The sequence below is a fragment of the Podarcis filfolensis genome (genome assembly GCF_964270895.1).
Source record: "Podarcis filfolensis genome assembly, chromosome: 5".
NCBI lineage: Eukaryota > Metazoa > Chordata > Lepidosauria > Squamata > Lacertidae > Podarcis > Podarcis filfolensis.
Window position 1 is genome coordinate 95,019,623 of NC_139608.1, and position 25,255 is coordinate 95,044,877.

General features: G+C 43.0%; 1 protein-coding gene across 1 annotated transcript in view; it reads left to right on the forward strand.

The window, feature by feature from the left end:
* Positions 1-3,990: 3,990 nt before the first annotated feature.
* The window catches only part of SEMA3A (semaphorin 3A), a 190,413-nt gene continuing 169,148 nt past the window's right edge, over positions 3,991-25,255 (forward strand). Inside the window, exon 1 of the mRNA XM_083615606.1 lies at positions 3,991-4,995. Within this exon, the coding sequence (XP_083471732.1) occupies positions 4,878-4,995 (118 nt within the window). The 5' untranslated portion in view covers positions 3,991-4,877. The remainder of the gene's footprint in view (positions 4,996-25,255) is intronic.

The following is a 25,255-nucleotide window of genomic DNA, read 5'->3' on the forward strand; positions in this document are numbered from 1 at the left end:
TGGTACAAATGGCGCATTTTACAAAGTCTTGATTGTGGGTCAAGGCTTGATTTCATGTTTTGTTTGCATTGTGCCCCTCAGTGTAATTCACTGAGCCACCTCTCCAGATAATCTCGTTGTGTCAAGGGTTGTTCTGTTTTGTGAATGTCTGCAGTAAGTAATCCATGGAAAACAGACAGGCGTCTCTTGTCATTTTGGAGTGTTAATCCATTGCCCCCAGAGCATGAGCGTCCAGAAGGATAACAAGTGTGGGAATGACCAAAACTAACATTATGTTTGGATCTTATTTTCTCAACAATGCCAGAGATCAATGGAACTGCTGAGTGTGTCAGATAAGATGTGGGGGGATTAATGAATTAAACTCAGGAAGCAGAAGGGGTTTGTTGAACATGCAAGGAGATCTCCTTTGTATCCCGTTGGTGTGCTGTCTATTAAACAATGAATTTGGAAGCAACAAAATGCTAAGGTTTTGCTTCATAACAGTTAAAACCCCATTGCAAAATAAGAAACAACAACACGTAGTTGGAATCAAGGAGTAAAATGAACTAATCCTATTGGTATGTGGCGCCTGTGCCATCACACAAAGAAGTATGTACGAAGAAAGCTAGAATGGCATTCTGTTCCAGTTTAATGTACCAACCCCATCCTTTCTTTCTGCTTCTCAGAGTACAATTATAATGAAGTTTCCATCAAATTGCTGATTGCATTGTTCCAGTAGAGCTGATTTTGTGGTGGCTGAAATGCCATTAAGGACAAAGATTAAATGGATTATTATTTTTGGTGGGGCAGGGGTTAAACTCAAATTAACCTTCAAAGAAATCAGATTATACTTTCCTAATCTGAATTGTTTTCCATCGCTTGTCATTCTTGCTTTAAAATTAGTTACGTGATTAAAGCTTTTAAAATCCTTCAGAGATGAATTTCAAAAGAAAAATGTGGAAAAAATCAGGACTAAAATTTGAATTGAATATTGCCTCTGTGGTAGGATGCTGCATAAATTGACTGCATGCAGCCCATCACAAGCCATGCATAATACTACCATCCAGTAACTCTGCTGAAACACCTATAGCCAATACTGTGCCATTTCTTCTTTCTTTTTTTTAATAATACCCTTTATTGAAGTTTTTTTTCAAAATACAATAACAGAGAATATTAAAGAGGGTAAAAAAAGAATAAAGAGATAAAGATAGATAAAAAGAAAGAAATAGGTAAAAAGAACTTCCAACTATCCATCTGTCAGTTATATATACAATAATTCTTCAAGACAGTCAAATATTCACTCTAAATTAATATTCAGCTGTTCCTCCCTCTGCTAGGTGATATTTTTCCAGTCTACTATATGAGACTCTCCAGTTCATTCATTTCTTTCAATGCAAGAAGTCCAAAGAAGATTCTCCCATTGTTGTTATATATAAGAATCAACAATAGTTCTCCAACATTACAGCATTGCCTAAAATATCAGGAAACATTCGATCCTTCTCCTTTATATTCTCCAAAAATTTCTTCACTGTGTTTATTTATTAGGGCATCAATGCATAATTATTTAATTACTATATGGTCCTTAACAGCAGTGCCAACTTAAATAAAATATTGTGGGGGGCCAGGTAAGCCCCGCCCCACATAATCAATCACATGATTCAGTACGTGCACACACCATTTGAATGGGAATGCCAATCAACTGGCCTCGCCCCCCTCAAATATTTTATTGTTGGGGCCAAAGTCCCCAGGGCTCCTAGGTTAGCTCCTATGGTCCTTAATTCACACCCAAGTCCATGTCTCCCAATCTCATTTCCTTCCAACCACACTTATCAATCTTTATTTTTCAAAAGAATCCAAATTTCCACCTCCTTTTTTATTCTTTCCTATTCTATTCTATTTCAGAAAAGTTGCAAGAGGCTTGATAGCTTTTTCTTCCAAATTCAATCCAAATTGCACACAGAATCCTTCCTTTCTCATTAAGTCATTTTTGCTGTTACATTGAAACCTTCACATTCTCGTGTAGATTTCTCTGACTTTAAAGACAAGGTTTAAAAAAGTGATTAAAATCAATAGATGTTCCCTCTTATGTGAGTAACCTTGCGTTGCGACCGATGCAGTCTCTGCATCCTTGTATTTAACTAGCCTAAAACATATGTCAATTATTTCATCCTGGAACAGTCTGAAACATTGGAGCAAGGAAACATCGGGGCAAGGAACCATAAACACTTTTGGACAACAAGCATGTTTAGAAAAAGCTGGCTTCTCATCTATTTGCTTATGCTGTGAACGATCTGGAAAATCTGGGAATGCAAAAATAGAACATTCTGTATGAGCATGTCTGCATGAGGCTTTCTTCCAGAGACCAGATGTCTTCATTAAGTTATCCTCTAAAATGCTGGGAGGTTCAAATAGGAGTCTCTGACAGCTTTCTCCCTGCACCACCCTGCAGTGGTTTGCCAGAAGAGGGAGCTTCTGGTGCTGTGAGGTTGATATCCACTGCTTCTTTGGGGGGGCATCAGTGCAGATACATGCGTGGAAGAAGGCACTGCAGCCTGATCTTCCCACTGCTGACTTTGCCAATGGACACACGGTGCAAACAGTTTCATTGGTTCAGTCTGAGATAACTCAGTTTCACAAAGAAGGAACAGGGAGGCTTTCACCTGATGCAGATAACCTTTTTGGTTTCCCCAGCCCTGCAACCCACACACCCCAGAACGCCTATACATGAAGCTGTCATCTGTGCATGCATGCTCATCTGTGCATGCGCGATGGTTGTCTCAAGTGTTTGCACCATTCTTAATATTCTTTCATATTGTCTTTGGGTAAGAATTGCATAGAGATGAAGATGATGGGCAGTTTGAAGAACCTTGTGTAAGAGTTCTTTCCAGGGTGAGAGGCTGGGAGAAGAGAGGGACACATTTTTCTGTATGAGACAAAAGTTGGAACACACTTGTGAGAGAGAATCTTGTATTTTTCCATCTCTCTTCTTTACTTCTTCTCTTTGTTATTCTTTGCTTCAGGTTGAGTGTCTTTTTTTTGTATTGTGGAAATTTTAATAAAACTTCATTATCAAATGTCTACACCATTCTTAAGAGAATGTGGCTTAAACTGGAGAAGAAACATGTCAGGCAGCAGTATTTGTCAAGTAACTACATAATTTATATGGACTGTGGCTGAAGTTGTATGAATATGCCTTCATTAACTAGCAGTGGGAGCACATACTGAAAGTGGAGTAAGTGGCAATGTGAACATATATTAAGTTCAGTGACCTTACTCTGAGTAAAACATAGTTGAATATCATTCAGTGACTAGTTGAAGGCTACCCAAGATTCACATGAAATAAGCTTCATGGCTAAATGGAGATTTGAACCATTGACTCTCAGTAATAATGGTTCCTTGAGAATGTGTGCCCTGATGAGGACATGTTAACAATATTTCATTAACAGACATCAGCACAAATAGATATCAAACAAATCTTTTCTCGATTCTTGACAAAACTGAATCCATGATCTCACCAAATTAATGTTCAAGTGTGCATATATATTGGATCTTTCTTTGCCCCTTGAGAGAGTGGAGCAAGTTTACTAATAGATTGCTTCATAAAGCCAGAGCCGCCCCAAAGAGAGGGGAAAATGGATATTTTTAATTTAAGGGGGGGGCGGAGAGATCTTGAGAGAATCCCCTGCATAATTTACAAGTCTCATTGGGCTTATATGTGTCTTGAGGATGACTTTTTTTTTTTAACTAGGAATTTCTCTTGCTGGCTGGGAGGTTCTTGGGGAGGAAGGTTTCTTAACAAGACTTTAAATTAAACTCCAGTAGTAAAGTTACGTTGATGGAAGGCTCTCTAACTCTCTCTTTCTTTTCCCTTTTGTTATCAGCAACGGAGTAAAAACAAAATTACACTTATCGTTCAGATGGATTATTTATGACAGTAGAAAGAGTCAAGGACTAACACCAGGGGGGAGAAACTTTTCCTTAAGATAGGGGAGGGAGAAACGGCAGTGGGAGAGAAAGCTCGCGCATTTGATGGCGAAATTTATTGCTCCCTGCCTTTCCCGAACTGGTCCCTCCGCAAATCCTTGGCTCGATGTTTTTTGCATGTGTGCTTGGTGACAGCAGGAGGAAGGGAAGTGGGCTGTGCTGTGCTTGTTCTCCCATTGTCAGACACTCTGGAGAGAGTGTTGGGTTAAAAAGAAGGGGAAGGGAGGAGGGGAGAGGGAGAGAGAGAGAGAACTCTGCAGATTCCTGTGTCATCTCTGCCTCTCCATGTGCGCAGGAAAACTCGGTGCTGCTGCTGCTGCGTCTCTCTCTGCCCCCGTTTGGCATTCCTGCTGCCTGCAACTGAAGCCGGAGGGGAGCATCAGAGCGGGATTGGCTCGGGGCACAAGGCGACCGCCGAGCAGGGCTTTGGTTATGATTCTTCTTTTTTGAAGGCGAGAGAGGTTGGCGGGGGAAAGCGCCAAGAAGCCGCCACTCTGGTCCCTTTTCCGCTTTTGCCCTGCACCGGTTGCGCTTCTCTCGGAGCCACTGCGCGCTGGCTCGCCATCCTTCTCCTTCCACGCCGCGCGTGTTTGCATGCGTGGGGTGAGGGTGGCGAATCGTTGCGAGCTGGTTTTTGTGTGTGTCTGTGTCCACCCCCCCCCCACATGTGTGTCTGTGCGTGTCCCCTTCCGCTCCGGTGACTTAACAGGAGGAGATGTTACAAACCTGGCCATGAGGTTTTTGGATCACCCTGCGCTCCTGAACGAAACTGATCCGGGTCACCTGTTACCTCTCAGTTTTTAGATCGCTTTGAACTTCTGCGTGGACCCATCGCTCCCCCCCCCAAACTCCCTACACCCAGGAGACCAGAAGGGAGCGCCGGGGGGGAGGACTATCCAGTGCTCTTCTGCAGCATGGGCTGCACCCGCCGGACGGCTTGCCTTGTCTGGGGAGTATTTCTACTAGCAGAAAGCGCCCGCTGCCAACATGCCAAGAAGGACAACGTGCCGCGCCTCAAATTATCCTACAAAGGTAAGTCTGCTCCTTCCCCCCCTCCTCTTTTTATTCTTTCCTGCTGGTGGTTCCTGCTCGTACCGTTTCCCCCTTTCCCCCGAGGTTGCTCCTTGCTCGGCGGGGCCGAAACCAGCCTCCTCCTCCCAGGTATCTGGTCTCGTAGTTCTGCTCGGGCAGACAAAGAGGCACGAGTTCGCCCGGGCACTAAAGCGCGCCGGGCGGGAGAACCAGCTGGGGCTCTCCGCGGAGAACGCTGCTGCCACTGGATCGCGGCGGATTCCCTCGGACTTCCGGCCAGTGCAGGGTCCCCAACATTCCTATCTCCCCCTCACCCCCTTTCTGCATTGCTTTTCCCATTGCATTGATCGTTTGGGGCTGCCGAGGCTTCCTAGCGCTCTCTCTCGGCGCCTGACTTCGGCTGGGATGGTGGCGAGCAGGGAAGAGTTAAGCCGTCGCCATGCATATTCAGGCGGCACAAGTCTGACAGTCGGATGCCGAGCCGAAGCGGGGTTGGTGGGGCGGGGGGCCGTTTGCCAGGAAAACGAGGAAGCGCAAAAACGCAGTACTGGAGAGGTGCGCGCGAGGATTATATACTGTACTGCGTTTCATACCCGGGCGCTTCTCTGGTGTGGACACGTCGCCCGCATGGCTCGGATCCGGGCGCAAAAGCGACAGCGGAGAGAGGAAACTGGCACGTGATCCTTAACTTCTCCGGACCCCGCAGAACAACACCGTCGTGCAGAATTTTGCACGCAGCAGTTAAGCTGCTCTTGCAAGTTCAGGCTCCTAGTCACACCCCTCCCTGCTCCTCCCCCCCCCTTCCTCCCAAGGCTTGAAAAGCGCAAGGGCTGCGTGCCGTGAGAGGTTTACCTCGCACTTGCATTTGGTCCACGGATGGGAAGAAGACAGAATTGCTCCGTCTTAAGGAATCGATTAAAAAAAATTAAATCAGCTCGTTATTAATTTGTAATAGGGGAGAAGATCACTCTGGCTTCGGATGGGGAAGCGAGGCGCATAGCTTATTTCCCATAATGCAGAAAAGAAAGAGCTTGTGTCTATGGTTATAGGCGTCCCTCGTGGCATGTTGTATTTATGTCTGTGCAGGTTGTGGCAGTGAAAGGAGAAAGGGGGGGTGTCTCCCAGTTTCCCACTTTCAATGAGGAAGATTTATGTCCTTGTTTCCACCAGTTTGTTGAAACGAATAAAGGAAAAGTCCAGCAAAGTCTCAGGGACCAAGTAGCAGCACACTCCTAACCAGGCCTACTCAGAAGTAAAGCCTATTGAATTCAGTGGGGCTTACTCGCAGGTAGGTGGGTTTGGACTGCAGCCTAAGTTGTGCAACTCAAGCTTGATAAATCTTGGGGTAGGTTCACTGATGGTGAAGGAGACGGTGGGAGCAACCTGCCCATTAGCTGCTCAGGGACTGACTGATGCCAGACAGACAACATCAACATGCCTTGGCTGAGCAACCTAATGGCTGATAAAGAAAAAAAAAAGCACAGGACAACAATGACATATGTGTATTCTGACTTCAGAGTGAAATCAGTGTATGGGAATATCCTAAAACAATCCTGTGTGTGCATGTGCATATGTATGAAAGCAACACTCTGTTGTTCTTGGAATATGCTAATTAATTTCCCATGAAAAGATGGCTAATAAGAATGCAGGGAAGTTACCTTTTGCTTTCTAATATGAGTCATCACCGTATAATCAGACCCTAAATTCCAATTGACATTTAATTGCTTATGATCTAATTAACTTTAATGCATCTATTGAACTGCAATTGCATGTACAGCAGGGATTATTTAAGTAGCTGGTTTAAACTGATCTGTTAACAAGAACAATGTCTCATCAAAACTATTTCTAGCTCTCTTAGGCGACAATCCTTTACTTAGGAGCAAGTCCCTTGGAATCCACTGGGACGTACAGTACCTCTGAGTAAACATACATAGGTGTGCACTGTTAGCCTGCACTCTTAGGCAGACTTACCTGGCAGCAAACCTCACTGAACTCAGGAGGACTAACTTCCGAGTGAACAAGCATTGGATCGTGCTGCTAAAGTTTAGTGGAAGTCCTAATTCTGCCCCGTCTCAGCAGAAAGAAAGACCATTTATTCCATGGGTTTGGGTGGTGTATCCCGTGGTTATTTTATCTTGATGGGTTTGGCATGCAGACTGAGATATCAATGTTCTTGTGTTGCTTCAATACATTTCCTACATGTTTTGATGAAAACTATACCAGAACGGTGGTTTCCTGCTTTTGCTTTTCCCCTTAATATTCATCAACTTAGACATCAAACAGGACACTGGAGAATCTGCAGCATGAGCTTCCTATTCATATTTACCACGAAGTAACGACTTGCTGCCAAGTGAGTTTGTGTACAATTGCAACCCTGGTGATCTTTCTGCTTTGGGCTGTTATTTATTTCCCACCTTTGCTTTTTGCCTTACATGGAGCTCGTGATGGGATACAACAGATGATCTTTCCAATAACTACCCTCTGTGGGAGGTTAGATCCGAGTGATGATATTAATTTGAACCCAGCCACCCACTGAGCTTCAGGGTGAAGCCACAATGTCAAATCTATATCTCCCTGCTCAGTGCTCAAAGCTCTCCACTACAACATGCTGGCTCTGAATCTAATATGAAAACTAAATGAGCAACAACAAAACCAACCAAAGAACCACCTTAGTGCCCAAATCTCTGTTCTTCATTAATAAATCAAATCGAGTGTTTAAGCACATGCTACAGTAGGCAGCATACATGAAATACTTTGAAACACTCTTAATATGCTTCATAAACACTATGCCAGCATTATTATTTCTTTGATCTACTTGCTTACCTCTGTGCAGCTTTTGCTACAGGATCAGGCTGGCAGTCTGAGTGAGGGATGTGCTGTAGCAGTGCCTGCATTGCCATTAATATCTAGTTACCAAGGGACATGGAAGAATAAAGAACATGAGCTAATAAAGCTTTGGATAATTAATTGTCCTTCTAATGCGCACGCTGTGAATATTTCCTCAGTGAAATGAGCACAGCAGTCGCTGTAAGTGCTCTCTATTAACAGAGAGATGTTGTTGAGCGGGAGATTAATATGCTGCAAATGAGCACGGTGCTTCTATTCCATGACAGCACCACAAGGCATTTTCTTACTACTAGGGCTAACTCTGGTTGGGGGAAATTCTTTTTTCCAGACACTGCTAACAATTGAAGATATTGCCCTTTGGCTACCCATCAGGTTTCTCTTAGGCACAGGGTGCTGGGTAATTTAATAACATAAACTGTGAAATGAGCAGGTGGGTGTGTAGGAACATGCCAAGCCATTTTCCTTCTCCTATCTTACGGACTAATATTTTTCTCACACACTCTCTGTTTTACACGTGAGCAGCTGTCTTGCAGTCAGTTGTCAGATAACTGATGCTAAAGGCTTCTTTAAAAGCAGCTTGTTTCTTCCTGACTTATTAGGTGTTAAGCGCAGTTGAACTTCATAGATTTGTTTATTTTTCTGAAGGATTTCTAACCTGCATTCCTGGGCAACCTGCCTTCCCAAGGCAGTTTGCAAAGATGTAAAACACCACAACAAAATTAACTCCACTTATTGGAAAGAGGCTTGCTGGAAACTTTTTTTTTTTAAAAAAAGAGTAATTCATGAAGGGTTAAATCCCCGCCAACGTTAATTTCCTACGGTCACTTGTTTTCAAAGGTCTGCCATTAGCTCTGCCATTTCTCAGGTTGGTAGAGATTGAAATTTCTGCAACCTCTCTTTTCTTGAATCCTTGTAACTTCCTTTCGCTCAGAATTGTACCAAATTAGAACCATCCTATATTATGAGAGGGAGTGATATGAAGAGCATGCATTTAGATGCTCAGAGTCGTGGACTTTTTATTGGAAATAGCAGGTGCTAAGACATATCTAGGTTTCCAGGATTCAAATAACTATATGACTAGTTCCAGGAGGCTAACAGGTTTCTAAGACTAGCTTTTCTCACCCTCAAGCACACACACACACCCCTTTGAAACTTAGTACAGCTTTTTAAAAACTCCTTGCAATACCATATGTAGGGTCTCAGCTGCTTCTGGAGGGGAAAGGCAAACATTTCAGTAAGCCCATGCAGGTCCTTGGTTAAGCCTAAACTTGTTCTTTGGAGCCCAGTTCTAAGTTTTTATGTAAATAGGAGCTTGTCCCAAATCCCTGTTTGTTTTTTCCTAAAGCAGCCACAGTACAATTATTGCTGTAATATGTACACACATGTACATAATACACACACAATGTACACTTACTTTTCAGCAGAACGCACATAAATTAGAGATAGCCATCTGGGTTCATTAGCTTAATATAACCACCCAAAATGTCATAAAGTTGTGAGCAAGCTTCCAAGTTCCTCGAAGCTCTTCTTTATGCTGGATGTAAAGTGAGGAGAGAAAATGTTAAGCCCTAAAAGTCAGCAGTTTCTAACAGTCACAGGTGTGGGGGGCTGTTTAGTTTTCTGCTCAAGGTAATTGCAAACTATTCCCAGGGAAATTGGACTTGGGTGTAGAAGAATTGACATAAGAATTTATGGTAAGCTAAGGTGATTTCTGTGTACACACTCAAAATCTTATTTAAACAAGGTGGTCTTCAACACATTGACCATAATCCTGAGGCATATATCCTTGGGCTTGGAGAAGAAAAAGGAGACAGCATACACCTCTTGCTGTGGATTCCAGCAAATTCCTATGATCTGGTATAGGTGATTCCAGCTGTTTCTCAATGAACTTCCCTCCCAATAAACCACGGGTGCCCAAACTTTTTCCAAAGAGGGCCAGATTTGATGAAGTGAACGTGCATGAGGGCCGACCAAAGTTGTTGAGCTTTATATACAATTTTTTGCAAGGATTTGAGCCAAATAAATAAACTGCCAAAGGAGCCGGATAAAACCAGCCGAGGGGCCGGATTAGGCCCCCCAAAATGGGCTTTGGACATGCCTGCAAAAAATGGAATGGATTTTAGCACTGTGCTTAAGGATAGCTTCATTGTGTTCAAGGGGACTCATTAATTGAGTCCCAATAACTTGTCTCAAAACTGAATTACTGTGTTATTATTATTATTATTATTATTATTATTATTATTATGGCTTAATTTCTACACCACTTTACAGTTTTGAGGAAAAAATCCCAAAGCAGTTTACAACACATTAAATAGAACAATCCAGAATCAAACACTACTAAAGAAAGTCAAATTTAAAGTATACATTCAAAGCAACATAATTAACAGGAAACATGTCATCTTAAAAGATTTCAAAATAAAACATTACAAAGGAGTCAATCACAAAGTGCACATAAATTAAAATAAATTTATGTTAATAAACTAACATAAATTAACTAAAGCAGCATAATTAACAAGAGAATAACGTATGAGTTAACTCTACGAAAACCATAATATTGTGGAGAGATAATACAAAAGCCCTTTTCTTTGAGGCTCAAATGTTCACCACATGAACAGCACACATGGCTGAAGTGTCACTGTCCCTTGATGATTATTTTGCAAAAATTTGTGAGCTGCCTCAACAGAAAAGTATTGTTCTTGGGTTGACATTGGTTAATATGCACATTCTGTTCTCAGCCTATTCACACATCCATATTTATTTTATCTATTTCATGAAATTTATACACCACTTAATTGTAAAAAAACAACAACAACCCAACAACATCGAAGTGATTTACAAAAGATAAAACAGAAAAAATAGAACCCTACATTAAAAAGTATAAAAGTTAAAATACTAAAACTGATTAAAATTACCTCAACTTTCTAAGCATCTGGGTAAGGTAAAGGTAAAGGTACCCCTGACCATTAGGTCCAGTTGTGGACGACTCTGGGGTTGTGGCGCTCATCTTGCTTTACTGGCCGAGGGAGCCGGCTTTTGTCCGCAGACAGTTTTTCCGGGTCATGTGGCCAGCATGACTAAGCCACTTCTGGCAAACCAGAGCAGTGCATGGAAACGCCATTTACCTTGCCGCTGGAGCGGTGCCTATTTATCTACTTGCACTTTGACGTGCTTTGGAACTGGTAGGTGAGCAGGAGCAGGGACTGAGCAACAGGAGCTCACCCCATCGTGGGGATTCGAACCGCTGATCGGCAAGCCCTAGGCTTTGTGGTTTAGACCACAGCGCCACCCGTGTCCCAGCATCTGGGTAGGCTTGTCTAAATGTTTTTAGCACATGCCAAGAAGTTCAGTGGAAGGGCGTTTGCTAATGCCACATGGGGTAGGCGCACAGCATATGGGGCATAGAGGGAGCCCCCTGCGGCTGCACCAGCCCAGCCCTCACCACTACTTCCACCGCACAGCTTTGCAAAGCTGCAACAACTTCTCTATCACAAAGTCGTGGTGAGCATGGCCAAGCGAATGGATTATCACCAGGCAGTTGCCACCACTCCTCCGACGGTGTGCCAGCTGGATGAGAGAGAGACTCACGATGTTGACTCTGCTCACAGATGGCCAAGTTCCGAGGAAGCAGCTTCCACGTGACGGTGACAGCAGGGCCCCTCTGAGTTTTACCCTGGGTGGGAGCTCCTTTCCCTTCCCATTGGTGGTAGGCAAAAGTGGGCAGGGCAAGGGATGTGACCTGTGCACAGTAGATGTCTGTCCAGTCATGCAAAAGGCAGAGGTTTCTCTCCCGATAAGCAAGAGGCATGGTCACAGTCCAAGGACACAGTTCAACGAGAGAGAACCAGTCAAGGAGAGTGAGGAGCAGGCCTGCCAGAGAACGTGGACTAGGGAGAGTCCCAAGAGCTAAACCTGGAGAATTAGATTACCCACCTGGGCTTCCCTCTACTGAGCTGTGCCAACCCAGTATCCATATGTACATTTTTTTCTGTTCTTTTTCTTTTTGCATTTGTTTTTAGAACCAAAGAAAACAGCAGATACAAAAAACGCCAGATTTTTGACATCCACTTAAATTGACTTGCAAACCCTTCTACCTCTCAGAACCTCTCTTAAGTCTGTGAACCACATTCAGTCTCTGCACGCATTAAACAAAAGTTTCTCAAATCCATCTGTCTCATCCCATTTGTTTATTGAACATTTCTCAATTCTCTTAAGGATGTTTGGGAAGAGTAAATGTGTGGTTCTTTTTGTTACTGTTGCTGCTATTGTTACACAATTGAATGCACATCGCTTCAGGACAATTAACGGGAAAATGATTCCCTGCATATTCATTTCTTCTTTTCACAGTCTTTCTTTCAAGTCTTATTACAATAAAGTACACTGGCTCATAATTGTCCACAAATGATCAAGATGGGAGAAGTAGCAAAGAGTGAGCAGCCTGAACCTCAAGAAATGGACACAGTTTAGATTAAAATTAGCAAAACTGCATATAAATCTCCTGTCAGGTGACAGATCGGTACAACTTCATGAGTTCCTACAAGTTTTCAGGGAAACTTTACAAAGTACTTTGTATAAAATTATTAAAACATTAGTAATCCATTTCACAGATCACATTTAACCAAACAATGTAAATTGTGGCTACAACAAGGAATGCACCATGGTAGGACTGGTATTTTATTTTATTTTAACATTTATACACCACCTATCATTCAGAGAGCTCAAAGTGGCTTAGACTGTTCTTTTACTCCCTTGCTCATCATCACACCAGCCCTGTGAGGAAGGCTAGGCTGAGAATGAGTGGCTGTTGGTCACCCAGGGCTGCAGCTCCCTGTCGAGCCAGGAGGCCCTTGTGACCAAGCCAGGTCCACCGCCACCTGACAGCCCTTACATAGTCATGACCAACAGGAGAAATGCGAAAGGACTGGAACCTTTTGTAGAAAATAAGAATGTAGTCAGGGCATCCAAGGACATGATGCTTGTAGTGTCTTAGCCCCATGAGGATTTTTGGGAATAAGAAAAAACAACCTCCCAATGGAGGCTGTTCCACTGTTGCTGAACAGCTCTCACTGTCAGAAAGCATCCCTCCAATTCTCCCTATTTTCCAGAGACAGTCCCAGAATTATGAAAGCCATCCCGGCTTCTGATTTGATCTTGAAATGTCCCTATTTCCACCGCTAGTAGCGGTGCCACCGAACTTGGGGAAGAGGACGAGCCAGCGCTTGTTCTGGGCGGCAGTGGCAGTGGTGGCTGCGAGGGAGCTTGCTATAGCCTCTGCATGGCTGCTGCTGCTGGCCTCCTCCCCGTGGCAGCTCCTAGCAGCTTCTGGTTGTTTTTTTTTAAAAAAATAATTTTTATTAAGTGGCCAATCACATCAAATTAAATCACATCACATAATTCCAAATTACAAAGCCAAATTTTAAAATTTTGTTGGGGGAACCCATACTTCAAGATCCAAAGGGGGATTCAAATCATCTTCTTATTACTGCGCTAATGTCCAAATCAGTCCCAATCAGTCCAGACAAAGTTCATAATTCTATCCAGTCTTATCTTGGTGTTTCCACATCATATCTTGTTCATATAATTTCTATTTTTCCTTTACGATCTCTTCTGTTTGTCTCCTTAAGCCGATAAGCAAAATAATAATCCTGTGTGGATTTCCCGTTCCTCCACTAAGTCCAGATGGTTTCCATATATCTCCTTCGTAGATAGCATCGCTCTTTCCATCATGAATTTGGCATTTGTCGCTCTTAAGTCCCACCGAGGAGTTGATCCACGATATGTAAACAACTCTATTTCTCTCTTTCTCCTCCCAGACCCAAGAGCTCCAACAATGCCTCCCAAAATGGCGACGGCATTTTTAACTGCATCATTCCAAAACTCTTAGCTTTCCAGCTTCATCTTGAAACATTGCTTTGGTTCGAAAGTTTATCTCCACACAGCCTTAAATCCACAGCTTAAGTCCTTAGTTTCTGACTCATTAGGGGAGGGGATTCTTGTTAAATCACATGAGAAAAAGGAAGGCAGGTTTTTCCTCCCCTCCCCCCTCAGTCATACCGTATCTTGACGTATCTTCTCATATTTGATTCTTGTCTTGTTATCAGAGATCTCTTCTGTCAGCAGTCTTTACTCCCCTTTTTCCTTGAAGCATGTGCAATTTATCTCGTCCAAATTGTTTCTTTTGAAGATGCTTGCATCTAGCGGCGCGAATCAGGGACGGCGTCCAGGAGTGCCGGAATCCCACAGGAGGGCTTTGTGCCTAGTGCCCCCACCCCCACAAATTCGGGGGTGGTATAGGGCACAGCAGGCAAGGGCCGTCCCCCCCACAATCCTGGGGGGGTTAAGGAGGCTAATTACCCCCATCATAGCCTCCAAATTACCTCGTGTGGGTCGGAGAGATGTTATTGTCAGCCATCTTCCGATGCGCCACCTAGTGGCCCCCCGCTCCTAGCAGCTTCTGGACAGCGGATGAGGAGGAGCAGAGGCTGCTCCTACTCCTGAAGCCCAGCCTTGTGTGACGCACCAGCCCTGAGGTGCAGGCAAAGGGCAGTGCCACCCTGGGTGGGGAGAAAGGGGAAGTGGAGCAGGGCTCAAAGAGTCTTGATTTTTTTTGGGGGGGGATGCTTTGCGCATCTATGTCTAATCTTGCTCCTTTCTAATTGGTGTGAGTTTTTTCTTTTTTAAAATCTACTAAAAAACCATCTACTAAATACAGACGGTTGTTTACCCTCGCTAGATTCAATGTGCTGCCATCTGCCTTATTGCAGGGCAGATTCGAGGGTAAACCATACGCGGAACGAGTTTGCCCCTGTGGCTTGATGGAGGTAGAAACTGTCTCTCATGCCTTGTTCCGCTGCCGTTTCTACGGGGATATACGCTCGGCATTTATCATCCCTGTTATACAGAAATCTCCAAATGGGTCTGAACTTCAATGTCTAAAATCCCTGGTAGAGGTCAAGGATCCTGAGATCACACTAAGGGTGGCCAAATTCTGTGTGACCGCCATAAAACGTAGGGAACAAGCTGTGCTACCATAATGACTAAGGCCTTAAATGACAATTTTAGGTTATATTTTCATGATTAAGATTTAACTTACATATTTTTAACTGCTGCTATATCTATATTGCCCCTGTTATACCCAGCTGCAAATTCAAATGTTTCCCTATCGTGTTTTATGACTTCCCTGATGTTGTATGTGAGCTGGAACTGGTCTGTGACCAAAATTAATAAATTCTAATCTACTAAAGAATAAAATAAGATCGGGATTAAGGAGTTTTCTCAGGGCAGTGGAGGGCGTGCGTGCTGTGTCCCGTTGGTGAAGTGGGCATGGCACTTGCCCTTCTTCTGATAGGAAATGCTCTGCAGGTGGGGGGAGAATGGGGGTGGGTCCAGGAGGGTCAGGGGGGTTGGAGTGAGAAACATCCCGAGTTTCATCTGAGTAATGTTGGAGGGAATGGAATCTCCTTTCTTATAACTTGAATCCATTCGTTTGGGCCCTAGCCTATGGAGCAGGAGAAAACAAGCTTGCTCCATCTTCCATATGACAATTCTATACAATTTGAGCATAGGTGTACCTCTTCATATGGGTGAAAAGGTTGCTGCAAGTTTTCGTATCCTTGTGACCTGCTGGCTCAGTTGTTAAGGCATGGGCCAAAAGACGTAGGCCCTCTTTGCATCTCTGGTTGTTAACACAGTGACACTGAAACACCTAAACCTTCATTTCTGTACTTTCCAGCTCCATGGAACTTGGTCTGGGCACACACATGTGCCTAAGATGTGTGTGTGTGTGTGTGTGTGTGTGTGTGTGTGTGTGTGACCTTTTTTTTCTGGGGCTGTGATGCTCACCTGCCTCCCGAACACCAGGGAGCTGCCGAGAAGAGAAAGAGTGAGGCAGCAAGGAGACATTCTGTTTTGGGAAGTGATTTATAAATTCAATAAACTAAAAACAACCCTGTGACTTATGAAGTCAGTACAGGGGCTTGTCATTCTGATGGTTAGCTTTAACTGTGAAATGGTGTGGCACCTTTTCACTAGAAGCAGGGAAAGAAGGAGGGTGAGCCTGCTGGACTTTGCCATCTTTTGCTTGGCACTCAGTGAGGAGAGGGTGAAGAGGAGAGACAATCCCTTCCAACACCCTCCTCTGCACCTCCCCTCTCGCAGCTGCTCTCTGCAAATGGAAAGCAGGATTTTACCCTAAGAGATGCTTTGCAGAACTTGCTATATTAAACAGCAGAAACGTGCATGCTTCTGGACAGGAGCTTTCCAGATACTCCTTTTGCCTTAGCTAGCCCTTTTGGCTGCTAGTCCATGCCATGCCAAGCCAAGCCAAGCCAAGCCAAGCCAAGCTTTGGTTTGGTGTGTCATCTAAACTGGGCCTTGTGGTTAGGCTCTCTCTTGCTAATCACCAGCTGTAGCCGAGACTTGGCTTAGCGTGTGAAACAGGCCGACGCGTTGGGCTATATTGAGGCCCTAGTGCTTGCTGCTCTCTCTCTCTATCTCTCTCTCTTCCATGCTTGTTTATATAGATGACATAACCACATTTTAAAACAAGCAACATATTTGTGGGATAACTGTAATGTGAGCCAGCTCTTCAGGGCAATCTATTACTTGTGTGTATGTGTGAAATTACATCAAAGAAGGAAACTGCCAACCAACTCTTTCTATTTTTGGGTTTCCTTTTAAAACTAGGTTTCTTTTCCAGGATTTCTTTAGTGCCGTGCTAAGATGCTCAGATTCCTGCGTGATGTTTTGGTTTTGAAGTTTTATCTTTCTTCGGTCTGATCGCTACATCTTTAGAATGAGCTTTTGTTGCTTCGACGTGCAGACTTTAATCTTTCCAGTTGCTTTAGATCTTCCTATTTGTTCTTTGGAGGCTGCAAATGTATTTCATTTCCTCCCTGATTCTTCTCATGTTCTTTCTTTCTCCTGCTTTCCCCCCTAAAACAGAGTGTCAAATACAATCATGCAAAATTAACTCTGGCATTTCACATTAGGAATGGCAGTGTCTATATTTTCAGAGGCTGCTCTATTCCCTAGACAGAGATCCAAAGCCCAGGAGAATATATCTGCCACATAGTCTTTTCCCCTCATGTTAAATTCTGTCACTTCAGAGTAAGTGTGCATTCAGGTTTGATATCACATACAAACTCCAAAGATGTGACATGAAAGGGTGGAAAACAGTCTATATCCCACAACTTTTGAAAGGAAGAAGAAACAAAGTCCTCCCTTATGAGAATCAAAAGGGGGACATTGGACAAACCTTTGCAACTAACGGAACAAAGTCTCCAAATCCATTTTGCTGCTATCCAAACTGCAGTGTAAGTCAAATTCCAAAGCAACTGAATCTTAAAGGCCAAGCATTAAATGATGAACCTCAACCAAGGACTACTTGTCACTACAGAAGGGAGGCTTGAAGCAATTCCTGGTTAGCACTATTAAAGGACTAATAAGCTCCAATCAATAAGTAAAGATGTTGTCATTTTATTCAATCTTGAATTTTCATTGGGCATTTGAAAAGGTGGCAAGCGTGCATCTCAGAGGTCTACTGTTGGCCGCCAATGATACCTTGGCTAGATTAGGTCAGCTACTCATTTGCTGATGAAATTTTGTAGCAAAATCAGGAAAGGTGGGGAAAGAACCTGTATTGCTGGAGCATTTAATAATATAGAGGCACTAGGCTTCAGCTTTACATACCCTTCATGCAGAATTATTTCTACTGTAAACCATGATAAATTGGTATTGGCGAATCTGGTATTTGCTATCTATTTTTGTCAGTCTATGAGTTCTTCACTGATCCTATAGATTTGCCATAAACAAAGACTTTCCAAAATATAGCAGAACTGGAACTCTGCAAGAAGTATGATTGCTTCTGTATAATTTAAAATATTTGCTGTCTTTGTGCTGCTTTGCTCAAATGCTCAGCTAGGTGAACGTCATTAAAACAGTGTTTGCTGATAAAATAATTAACTAATTTCCTATGAGAAGATGTGAAGGAGATTTTCATGTACCTGACTGCATTCTAAAAGTATGATGGTTCAAGGTTCACATGGCTCCTTCTAACTAGATGTCCTGCTGCCACCCAAGAACAATAGCAGGTGCACTTTTTTGGTAAATAATGAAGCCATCCCAGAAGACTGACAAGAGAAGCAGAAACCAGTCATTACACACAAGTTGTGTGGCAAGAAACAAACCAAATTAGGGAAGGAGTGTCAAGATTCCTTAAACATAGTTCAGGGACAAAGCCCAGAGCCAGGACTCCAGGGTCAGGAAACTGCATAGGAGTGTCAAATTGTCCCAACAATTGGCCTTGGCTACCCACCACACTTTAAAGAGAGACAGTCAAAGTCCAACTTCTCAGGAGAATGTCTGCTATATCAGTAACTCCTGGTCTGAACCTGGGTGTTCTTTCATGAGGACTGGTTCTGCTCCTGCCTGTTGAGGTGCCACTGTTGCCTCAAGAGACTGCGCCATGGAGCTCTCTCCACCACACGCACATCTGATGTACAAGCAGCCTCCTGGGCATCTCCTCACTGAGCGAAGGAAGAGGGTGCCTGCAAGACTTCCAGAGGGCGAGTTTCAGTGGAGGGGCTCAGCACTGAGTTGGGGTCTTGAGTGGAAGGGTCCGTTTCCATGGCCTCTTCCTCACCCTCATCAGAGTCCTCAGGGATGGCCATGATGCTACAGGCCTGGACCATTAGGTTTGAGAAGATTCTCTTCTCCACCAGTTTCTTCTGCAGCTTATCCATATGAAGAATGATATCTGGGCAGCATTTCATTGGAAAGGCATTGACACCCCCTCATCACAAACAATAACATGAAGAGAGAGGCTTGGGTCCTAGTTCAGAATCAAGTCTATTGTGTACACGTGGCTTAAGTATTGCTCAAAGTTAGGATATTGGGAATATTCTTGCAATTTTCATTTTTCATAGAGCCGTATTTATTTTACTGGCTCCTTCTTCCAGATCCAGAGGTGGCTGCTGTATCTGTCTGGTTGTGTCTACAGACCTTTTCCTAACACCCATAGTTCTTTAAGGTAATAATTCTACAATCAGTCATGGAATCTTCTCTCATAAACCATTGGAAGATCATTCATAGACTCCAAATCAGGTCATCTTCCAAGACTAAAAGAGTTATCTTTCAAACACTACTTTTTTTAAAGTTATACAAAACACTTGCATGACCCAGATTCTGGTAGTGTGTTTTCCATGTAAGCATACATATGCATATATGCAAATCTAGAAATGTTTCTAGACACCCTGAGACAGATTTGTTATTTTTCTTTTATTTTAGTATGGGACGGTAAACTCATTTATTTGAATGTTCCGGATTGAGTTTACACTGCTAGGAATCAAAGTAGTACCAGACCCAGATTCCTCATTAATTCTGAATTTTCCTAATGGTAAGATTATGTGAGGAACTACTTCATTGACTCTTCATGGGTTCAAATTGGCATTCTTTGGCCAGAAAGTATATTAAATTGATCCACCTAGTATCAATTCAGTAGAAGTGATGAAACAACTGAAGAACAAATAGGCAGTAAGGATTTGCGGGGGGGGGGGGGAGTGGGAGATGAGCCGAGGAAGAGCCTAGCCCTGCTGTTTCACTTCAGTTTGGAAAATGTCTGGGATTGGTTCTGGGCGTGAACTTTATATAAATCTATTTGGATGTAAAGTGAGCAGCTAAGCCACCTAAATAAGGTGTGCAGGTGTGGGCTGGGTGTGGGGACAGGTTCTTCCGTTTTATCTTCCATAGACATAAGTCCACAAATACCTGATATCTCAGCAAGTACCAGAACACACCTGTCAGGAGAGTCTATTTTAGATACGTAGGAGGAGAGCACATGTTGGAAGATCTCCTGCCTGTTCCAGCTGAAGTTTCCTCCTCATCCCTAGGGAAATGTTCTCTGCATAATTGACAGTCAGTATTCAGTATTCTCATGCACTATTCAGCTACATGTCACTGGGCACATTTGGAAACCCTCTGCTTTATATTCTCAGCTACCGTCAAAATTTAGATTTAAACATTTCAGGACAGGGGCCTATCATTCCCTGGGTTACTGTGTAAAAAGTCATGTATAGCCAGATAAATAACTAAATAACTAGAATAAGTGGAAGTGGAAGAGCAAAAGCAACAAACTGCTATTTTTAGAATTGCATATACATTGCTTTAGATTCCTAATAAAACATGCCCTCATATATTTTAAGATTACAGAATACCCCAAAATATTCATTAAAATAAGACTTAATTTAATATATACATTTACATTTAATGTTTAATTTTTTAGAAGTTCAGAAATTTGAGAAGTGCAATTTAATTTGGTGGAAAAGTCACCAGTCTTTTTTCACATATGCAAGCAGTTACATATGTTACCTTGGGGTTTATATATTGATTCCCAAATTTAACATTGAATAACACCTTGCTCTAGACGTTGTCCCAATGCATTCCATATCTGTGTTTCAGTTAAGTGTTAATTAGTTTATTTTCAGAATGGTAATAACAACCAAAGAAAGACATTTATAATGACAGTGCTGAGAGGCAGCTGTATACTTTGGTGAAACCACCTGCTTTGCTGTAAAACTGGAAACAGGATCCAGCTTACGGTTCCACATATTATTTGGAAATGTGAAGGTAGAAATGGTTCATGATTCATTTTAGCTCCCTTTACAAATTTCGCACAAGAGTTTGTGCAAAAGAGTGTAAACAGCTCAACTATTGCAAAAGCAGGTACACAGGCTGTACACTTGTTGAACATTACGTGTTAATAACTGTACAAATCTACAGCTCAGCTATTTGTATAAGGGGAAAACAGATTTGACACTCCTTGAATTTCACACTCATGTGAACACCTTTGATAATCAGCAGGATTGAAGCAGACTGGGGGGGAAGAGAGAGAGAAAAGCTCTGTCAGTGCCACAGAAGACAAGTCGTGTACAGATCTGGATTGGAGTGGCGCAGCCACACACAAAAAGCTGGGCTGCCAGATGCCCAGTATTATACTGCAATGCTGGGTTTATCCCTGTTACGTTCCAAGGCTCTTCTAGACTGTTCCTAGCAGTAAAGTTGGTCTTCTGTTAGTTGCTGTCAGGGCTGGTTCAGCTGCAGGGCAGCATGGAGACTCAGAGGGGAGCAGTAAAGTTAATTCTGCATTCAAGAATAAAGAATAAACCGGGAGTTGCCTGCCCTGAGGTTCTGTTTGTGGGCTTTCCTTGGGCATCTGGGTCACCACTGTAAGAGCAAGATGCTGCACTAGGTGGTTGTTTTTTGTCAAATCCAGCAAGGGTCTCCTGATGTTTTTCCTTGCATATTATTCTTTGCTGGATTGGTCCCCCCACCCCACCCCATTGCACAACTTGTTATACAATCTCATAAGATTCAGTAGGATCAGGACCTTGGTTCTGATCCTTTTAAAATCCCACTTCCTCACAACCAAGGTGGGTGCCAGAGACCTCAGGCCTGTGGCATTCATAAATTTCACTAAAGATCTGCCCGTTGAATAAGAAAACGCCCAGTTTCAGACGTTTGGCTTGGGGTCTCAAGCTGTCATTCTGCCTAATGTCTCCCATAAGTTCAGCTACATTTAAATGCAATGAAAACCCCCAGGAAAAAACTGGTTATAGTTGCATCTGTGCTTACCTCATATCCCATGATGTGCTGTAATGTTCAAACTAGAATTTTATTCCACAGTAAATGCATCTGCTTTTATGATTGCTGTGCTAAATATGGACAACCCAAAATGAGTGAAACGGCTAAAGACTTGTTTTATAAAAGTCTTTATTTGAAGTAAAGCAAATTAAATGTACAATCTGAGGAGGTTGTTTCTTTCATCTCATTCTTCCCTCCACTCCCTTATTTTGATCCACAAAAGGCCTCTTTCAAGACATGCAAGTGATATGGAAACTAACTGGTGCAGCTATTAAATACTGACTAAAGAGCAATTTCAAATTCTGGAATAGTGAAAAGTGTGGTGGACTTGAATACTTTAGTCAGCCATAAAGCTGGCTATGGGCAAATTTCCATTTCCTAGGCACGTTACCTCATAGAAGTGCTGAAACCATAATGAGCTGCTCTTCCTGATCAGACCAAGGCTGTTGCATCCTGTTCCCAGCCGGATGATCACAAGAAAAGCCCAAAGGCACCAGCCCTTTCTCTTTGTTTGATATGGGGATAATATGTGCCAGTTTCATATCTTGGCCAGAGAATTGTGACATAGAAACACAGGCTGGTATGAAGTCCATTCCAGGGTAGTTTCCAGGGTAGATGTAGTAGATTTTGCAAGTCCAGTTGGGGTGTCCAATGCAGCACCTTGCGTGTGAAGACCCCCAAACCCCCTCCAAAATAAATCACACAGGACACAGAATATTTGTTTTAAGATTTTTGGCATTAATTTGGCCACAACTTTATCGATTACAGCATGTGAGTGGTTGCTTAGGCATTGGTTTGGACTACCTGAACCTGCACCAGCACGAACAGGACTGACAACTGGAACCTCCAGAGGTCAGTAAGGGAAAGCATACTGGGGGAGCACAGAGGCAGATTTCTGCCTCTTAGTTCACCCCAGATGCTCCCAGGAACTCTGGCATGGCCCTACCCCTGAGAGGGGATCAGACAGAGCAAATAGAGCCCCTGGGTTCCTTTAATGGAATTCCCTAGCAGCAGCAACCAAAAATGAGGGGCAGGCACAGCCAATCCATAATCCCCTCCACCAAGAATGAACTAATGCCTTACTGCCAACTTTACAAAGTTGTGACACGGTAGGCAAAAACCAAATTGCACCAGCCAATCAGCCAAGTGGCAAAATTCCTACCGGGCCCCTGCTCCAAAAACAGACAACCCCTAGACAGGCATAGCAAGGTCAAAAACACAACCTTAAATTATAGGGAGGGAGGGAGATCCGCTGCACGATGCGAAAGATAAAGTACTTCACCTCGTGCAGCCCCTTAAATAGCCCCTTAGTTGCCAATCAAACCCCAACCTAAGAAAATTTTCCCCAGTAACAAAGAGGCAACCAATGAGGTGCAGAGTTCATCCAAAAGGGCCCGCCCCAGCAACAAGAAGGCAATGCGTGGCTCTCCATGATTTGGAGGACACGATTTCTCATATTTTATTGGACTGATTTCAATAAGTGCATGTGTTCTGATAATGTGGGGAAGAATCTTGGAGTGATGCAACCAGCTTCTTGCTCTCTTGGCTGGTGAAAGATGGCTGCAGAGATGAAGTGCTGCCTGGTGCCTGGTGCCTGGTGCCTGGTGCCTGGTGCCCTTAAACACGTAACAGGGTATCTTGAAGGCATGGCTTTCAACTAAATGTCCTGACAGTGGAACCTGAAATCTCCCATAACTGCAAAGCAGGTGCCAATACTTTGGCCACCTCATGAGAAGAGAAGACTGCCTGGAAAAGACCCTGATGGAGGGAAAGATGGAGGGCACAAGGAGAAGGGGACGACAGAGGACGAGATGGTTGGACAGTGTTCTCAAAGCTACCAGCATGAGTTTGACCAAACTGCGGGAGGCAGTGGAAGACAGGAGTGCCTGGCGTGCTCTGGTTCATGGGGTCACGAAGAGTCGGACACGACTAAACGACTAAACAACAACAATTCCTCTCTTTCTGAAAGATGCGCTGCTTGAAGAAACGTGTTTTGTCGGCACAAATAAGTTTGAAGAGAGCTTTGAAATCTTTCTGCATTCCCTGGGACAGGCCTCCCCCACCAGTACTATGAAGCCACATGAGCTATTTTACCTTCTGCCAGACATATGGAGGTGATCAGTGTATGGAAATTATATGAGAAGGTGAGGTGGAATTGCCAGGCTAGGAAATGTCTGCTTATAACATTTTAAAACCACACCAGGAATGGAACTTTACATTTAAGGGTCTGTATTATCATCGTTTTTTAAAAAATAATAATTAATGGCCAGTGGTTGAAAGAATAAAGAGCCTCGTGGCACTTTAAAGACTAACACATTTACTATGGAATTAGCTTGTGTGGACTAGAGCCCACCTTCAGATGCATCTGACAACCTGGGCTGTAGTTCATGAAAGTTAATGCCACACACAAAAAAAAATTCATAGACCCGGAGTCTCACCTGGCCCAACCACCTGCATTGCAGGAATCTCACCTAGATCATCCATGACAGATGGCCATCCAACCTGTGCTTGAAAAGCTCCAATCAATGAGGTTTTCATCTTTAATATTGGTCTTTTATGTGCCTGAAGACACTTTTGTTATTGTTCTTTTTTCCCAGCCGATAACTGGAACTGGGCACCTCTTTTTTTGAATCAGCAGTTGCATATTGTATGTCAGAGCCTTGCTAAATTTCACACTTACCTGTTAAGTAAGTGTGAAATAAGATATTGCTTATACTATTGAAATGGCTGCATGGGAGAAGTTGTGGAATGTAGATTTAAAATTTACAGCATGCTACACCGTAAAGGAAAACTTTATGGAAATGATGTATAGATGGTATTTAACTCCTAGTAGACTTGTGAAAATGTACAAATCAAAATCAAACTCATGCTGGAAGTGTAAAGAAAAGTCATTTCTATCATATGTGGTGACCCCGTAAAAGAACAAAAGCTTTATGGGAAATGATTTATAATGAATTGAATAAAATGTTGAAGATAATCTTTAGTAAAAAACAACAACCCAGAACCTTTTCTCTTAGGGATTGTGAACACTGAGATTCTGAAGGACTTTAAAAATTTGTTCTTGTATGCCACAACTGCAGCCAGAATGGTGTTTGCCCAGAGATGGAAAGAAATAAGGAAGAGTGGCTAATTAAATTGATGGATTATGCCGAAATGGCAAAACTGACAGGCGTAATGAAAAACCAAGAGGGGGAAATTATTAAAGAATCGGGAAAATTTGTAGAATATCTGAAAATGGCATGCAAGTAAGTTCATTAGCAGGACTAACTTAAATCAAGCAGTTAAAAACATCACTAAGATAAAAGGAAGAATAACTTAAAAATGGAGCAAAGTGGAACATGCAGTGTTAAAAATCTAAACTAGAAAAGGAACCACAAAGGGGGGGGATCAAATATGGAATTGTATTTGAAATATGTGTTTGCAAGGTATGTATTTGTAATATTGTGAAAACTGAAAAATTATATATATAGAGAGAGTAATTTAATTCACTGAAATTGTACGCATTACTATGTATTTAAGCTTGATTGGTTGGTAACTGAATTCTAGAGAGTTCTCTAGTAATTCTCATGTGACTGGCAAATATTAGTCACATGGGAGGCATCTAATGATGGAGAGGGGGCAGGGCCCCCCAAAGTTGTTGGGCATTGCCATTCAAATGGTGTGTGTGTGCTGCATCATGTGATTGATTATGTGGGGTGGGGCTTACCTGCCCCCACCCCAATATTTTATTCAAGTTGGCACCGCTGTAAAACTTTTCCTAGTGAAGGCAAACTTGTTA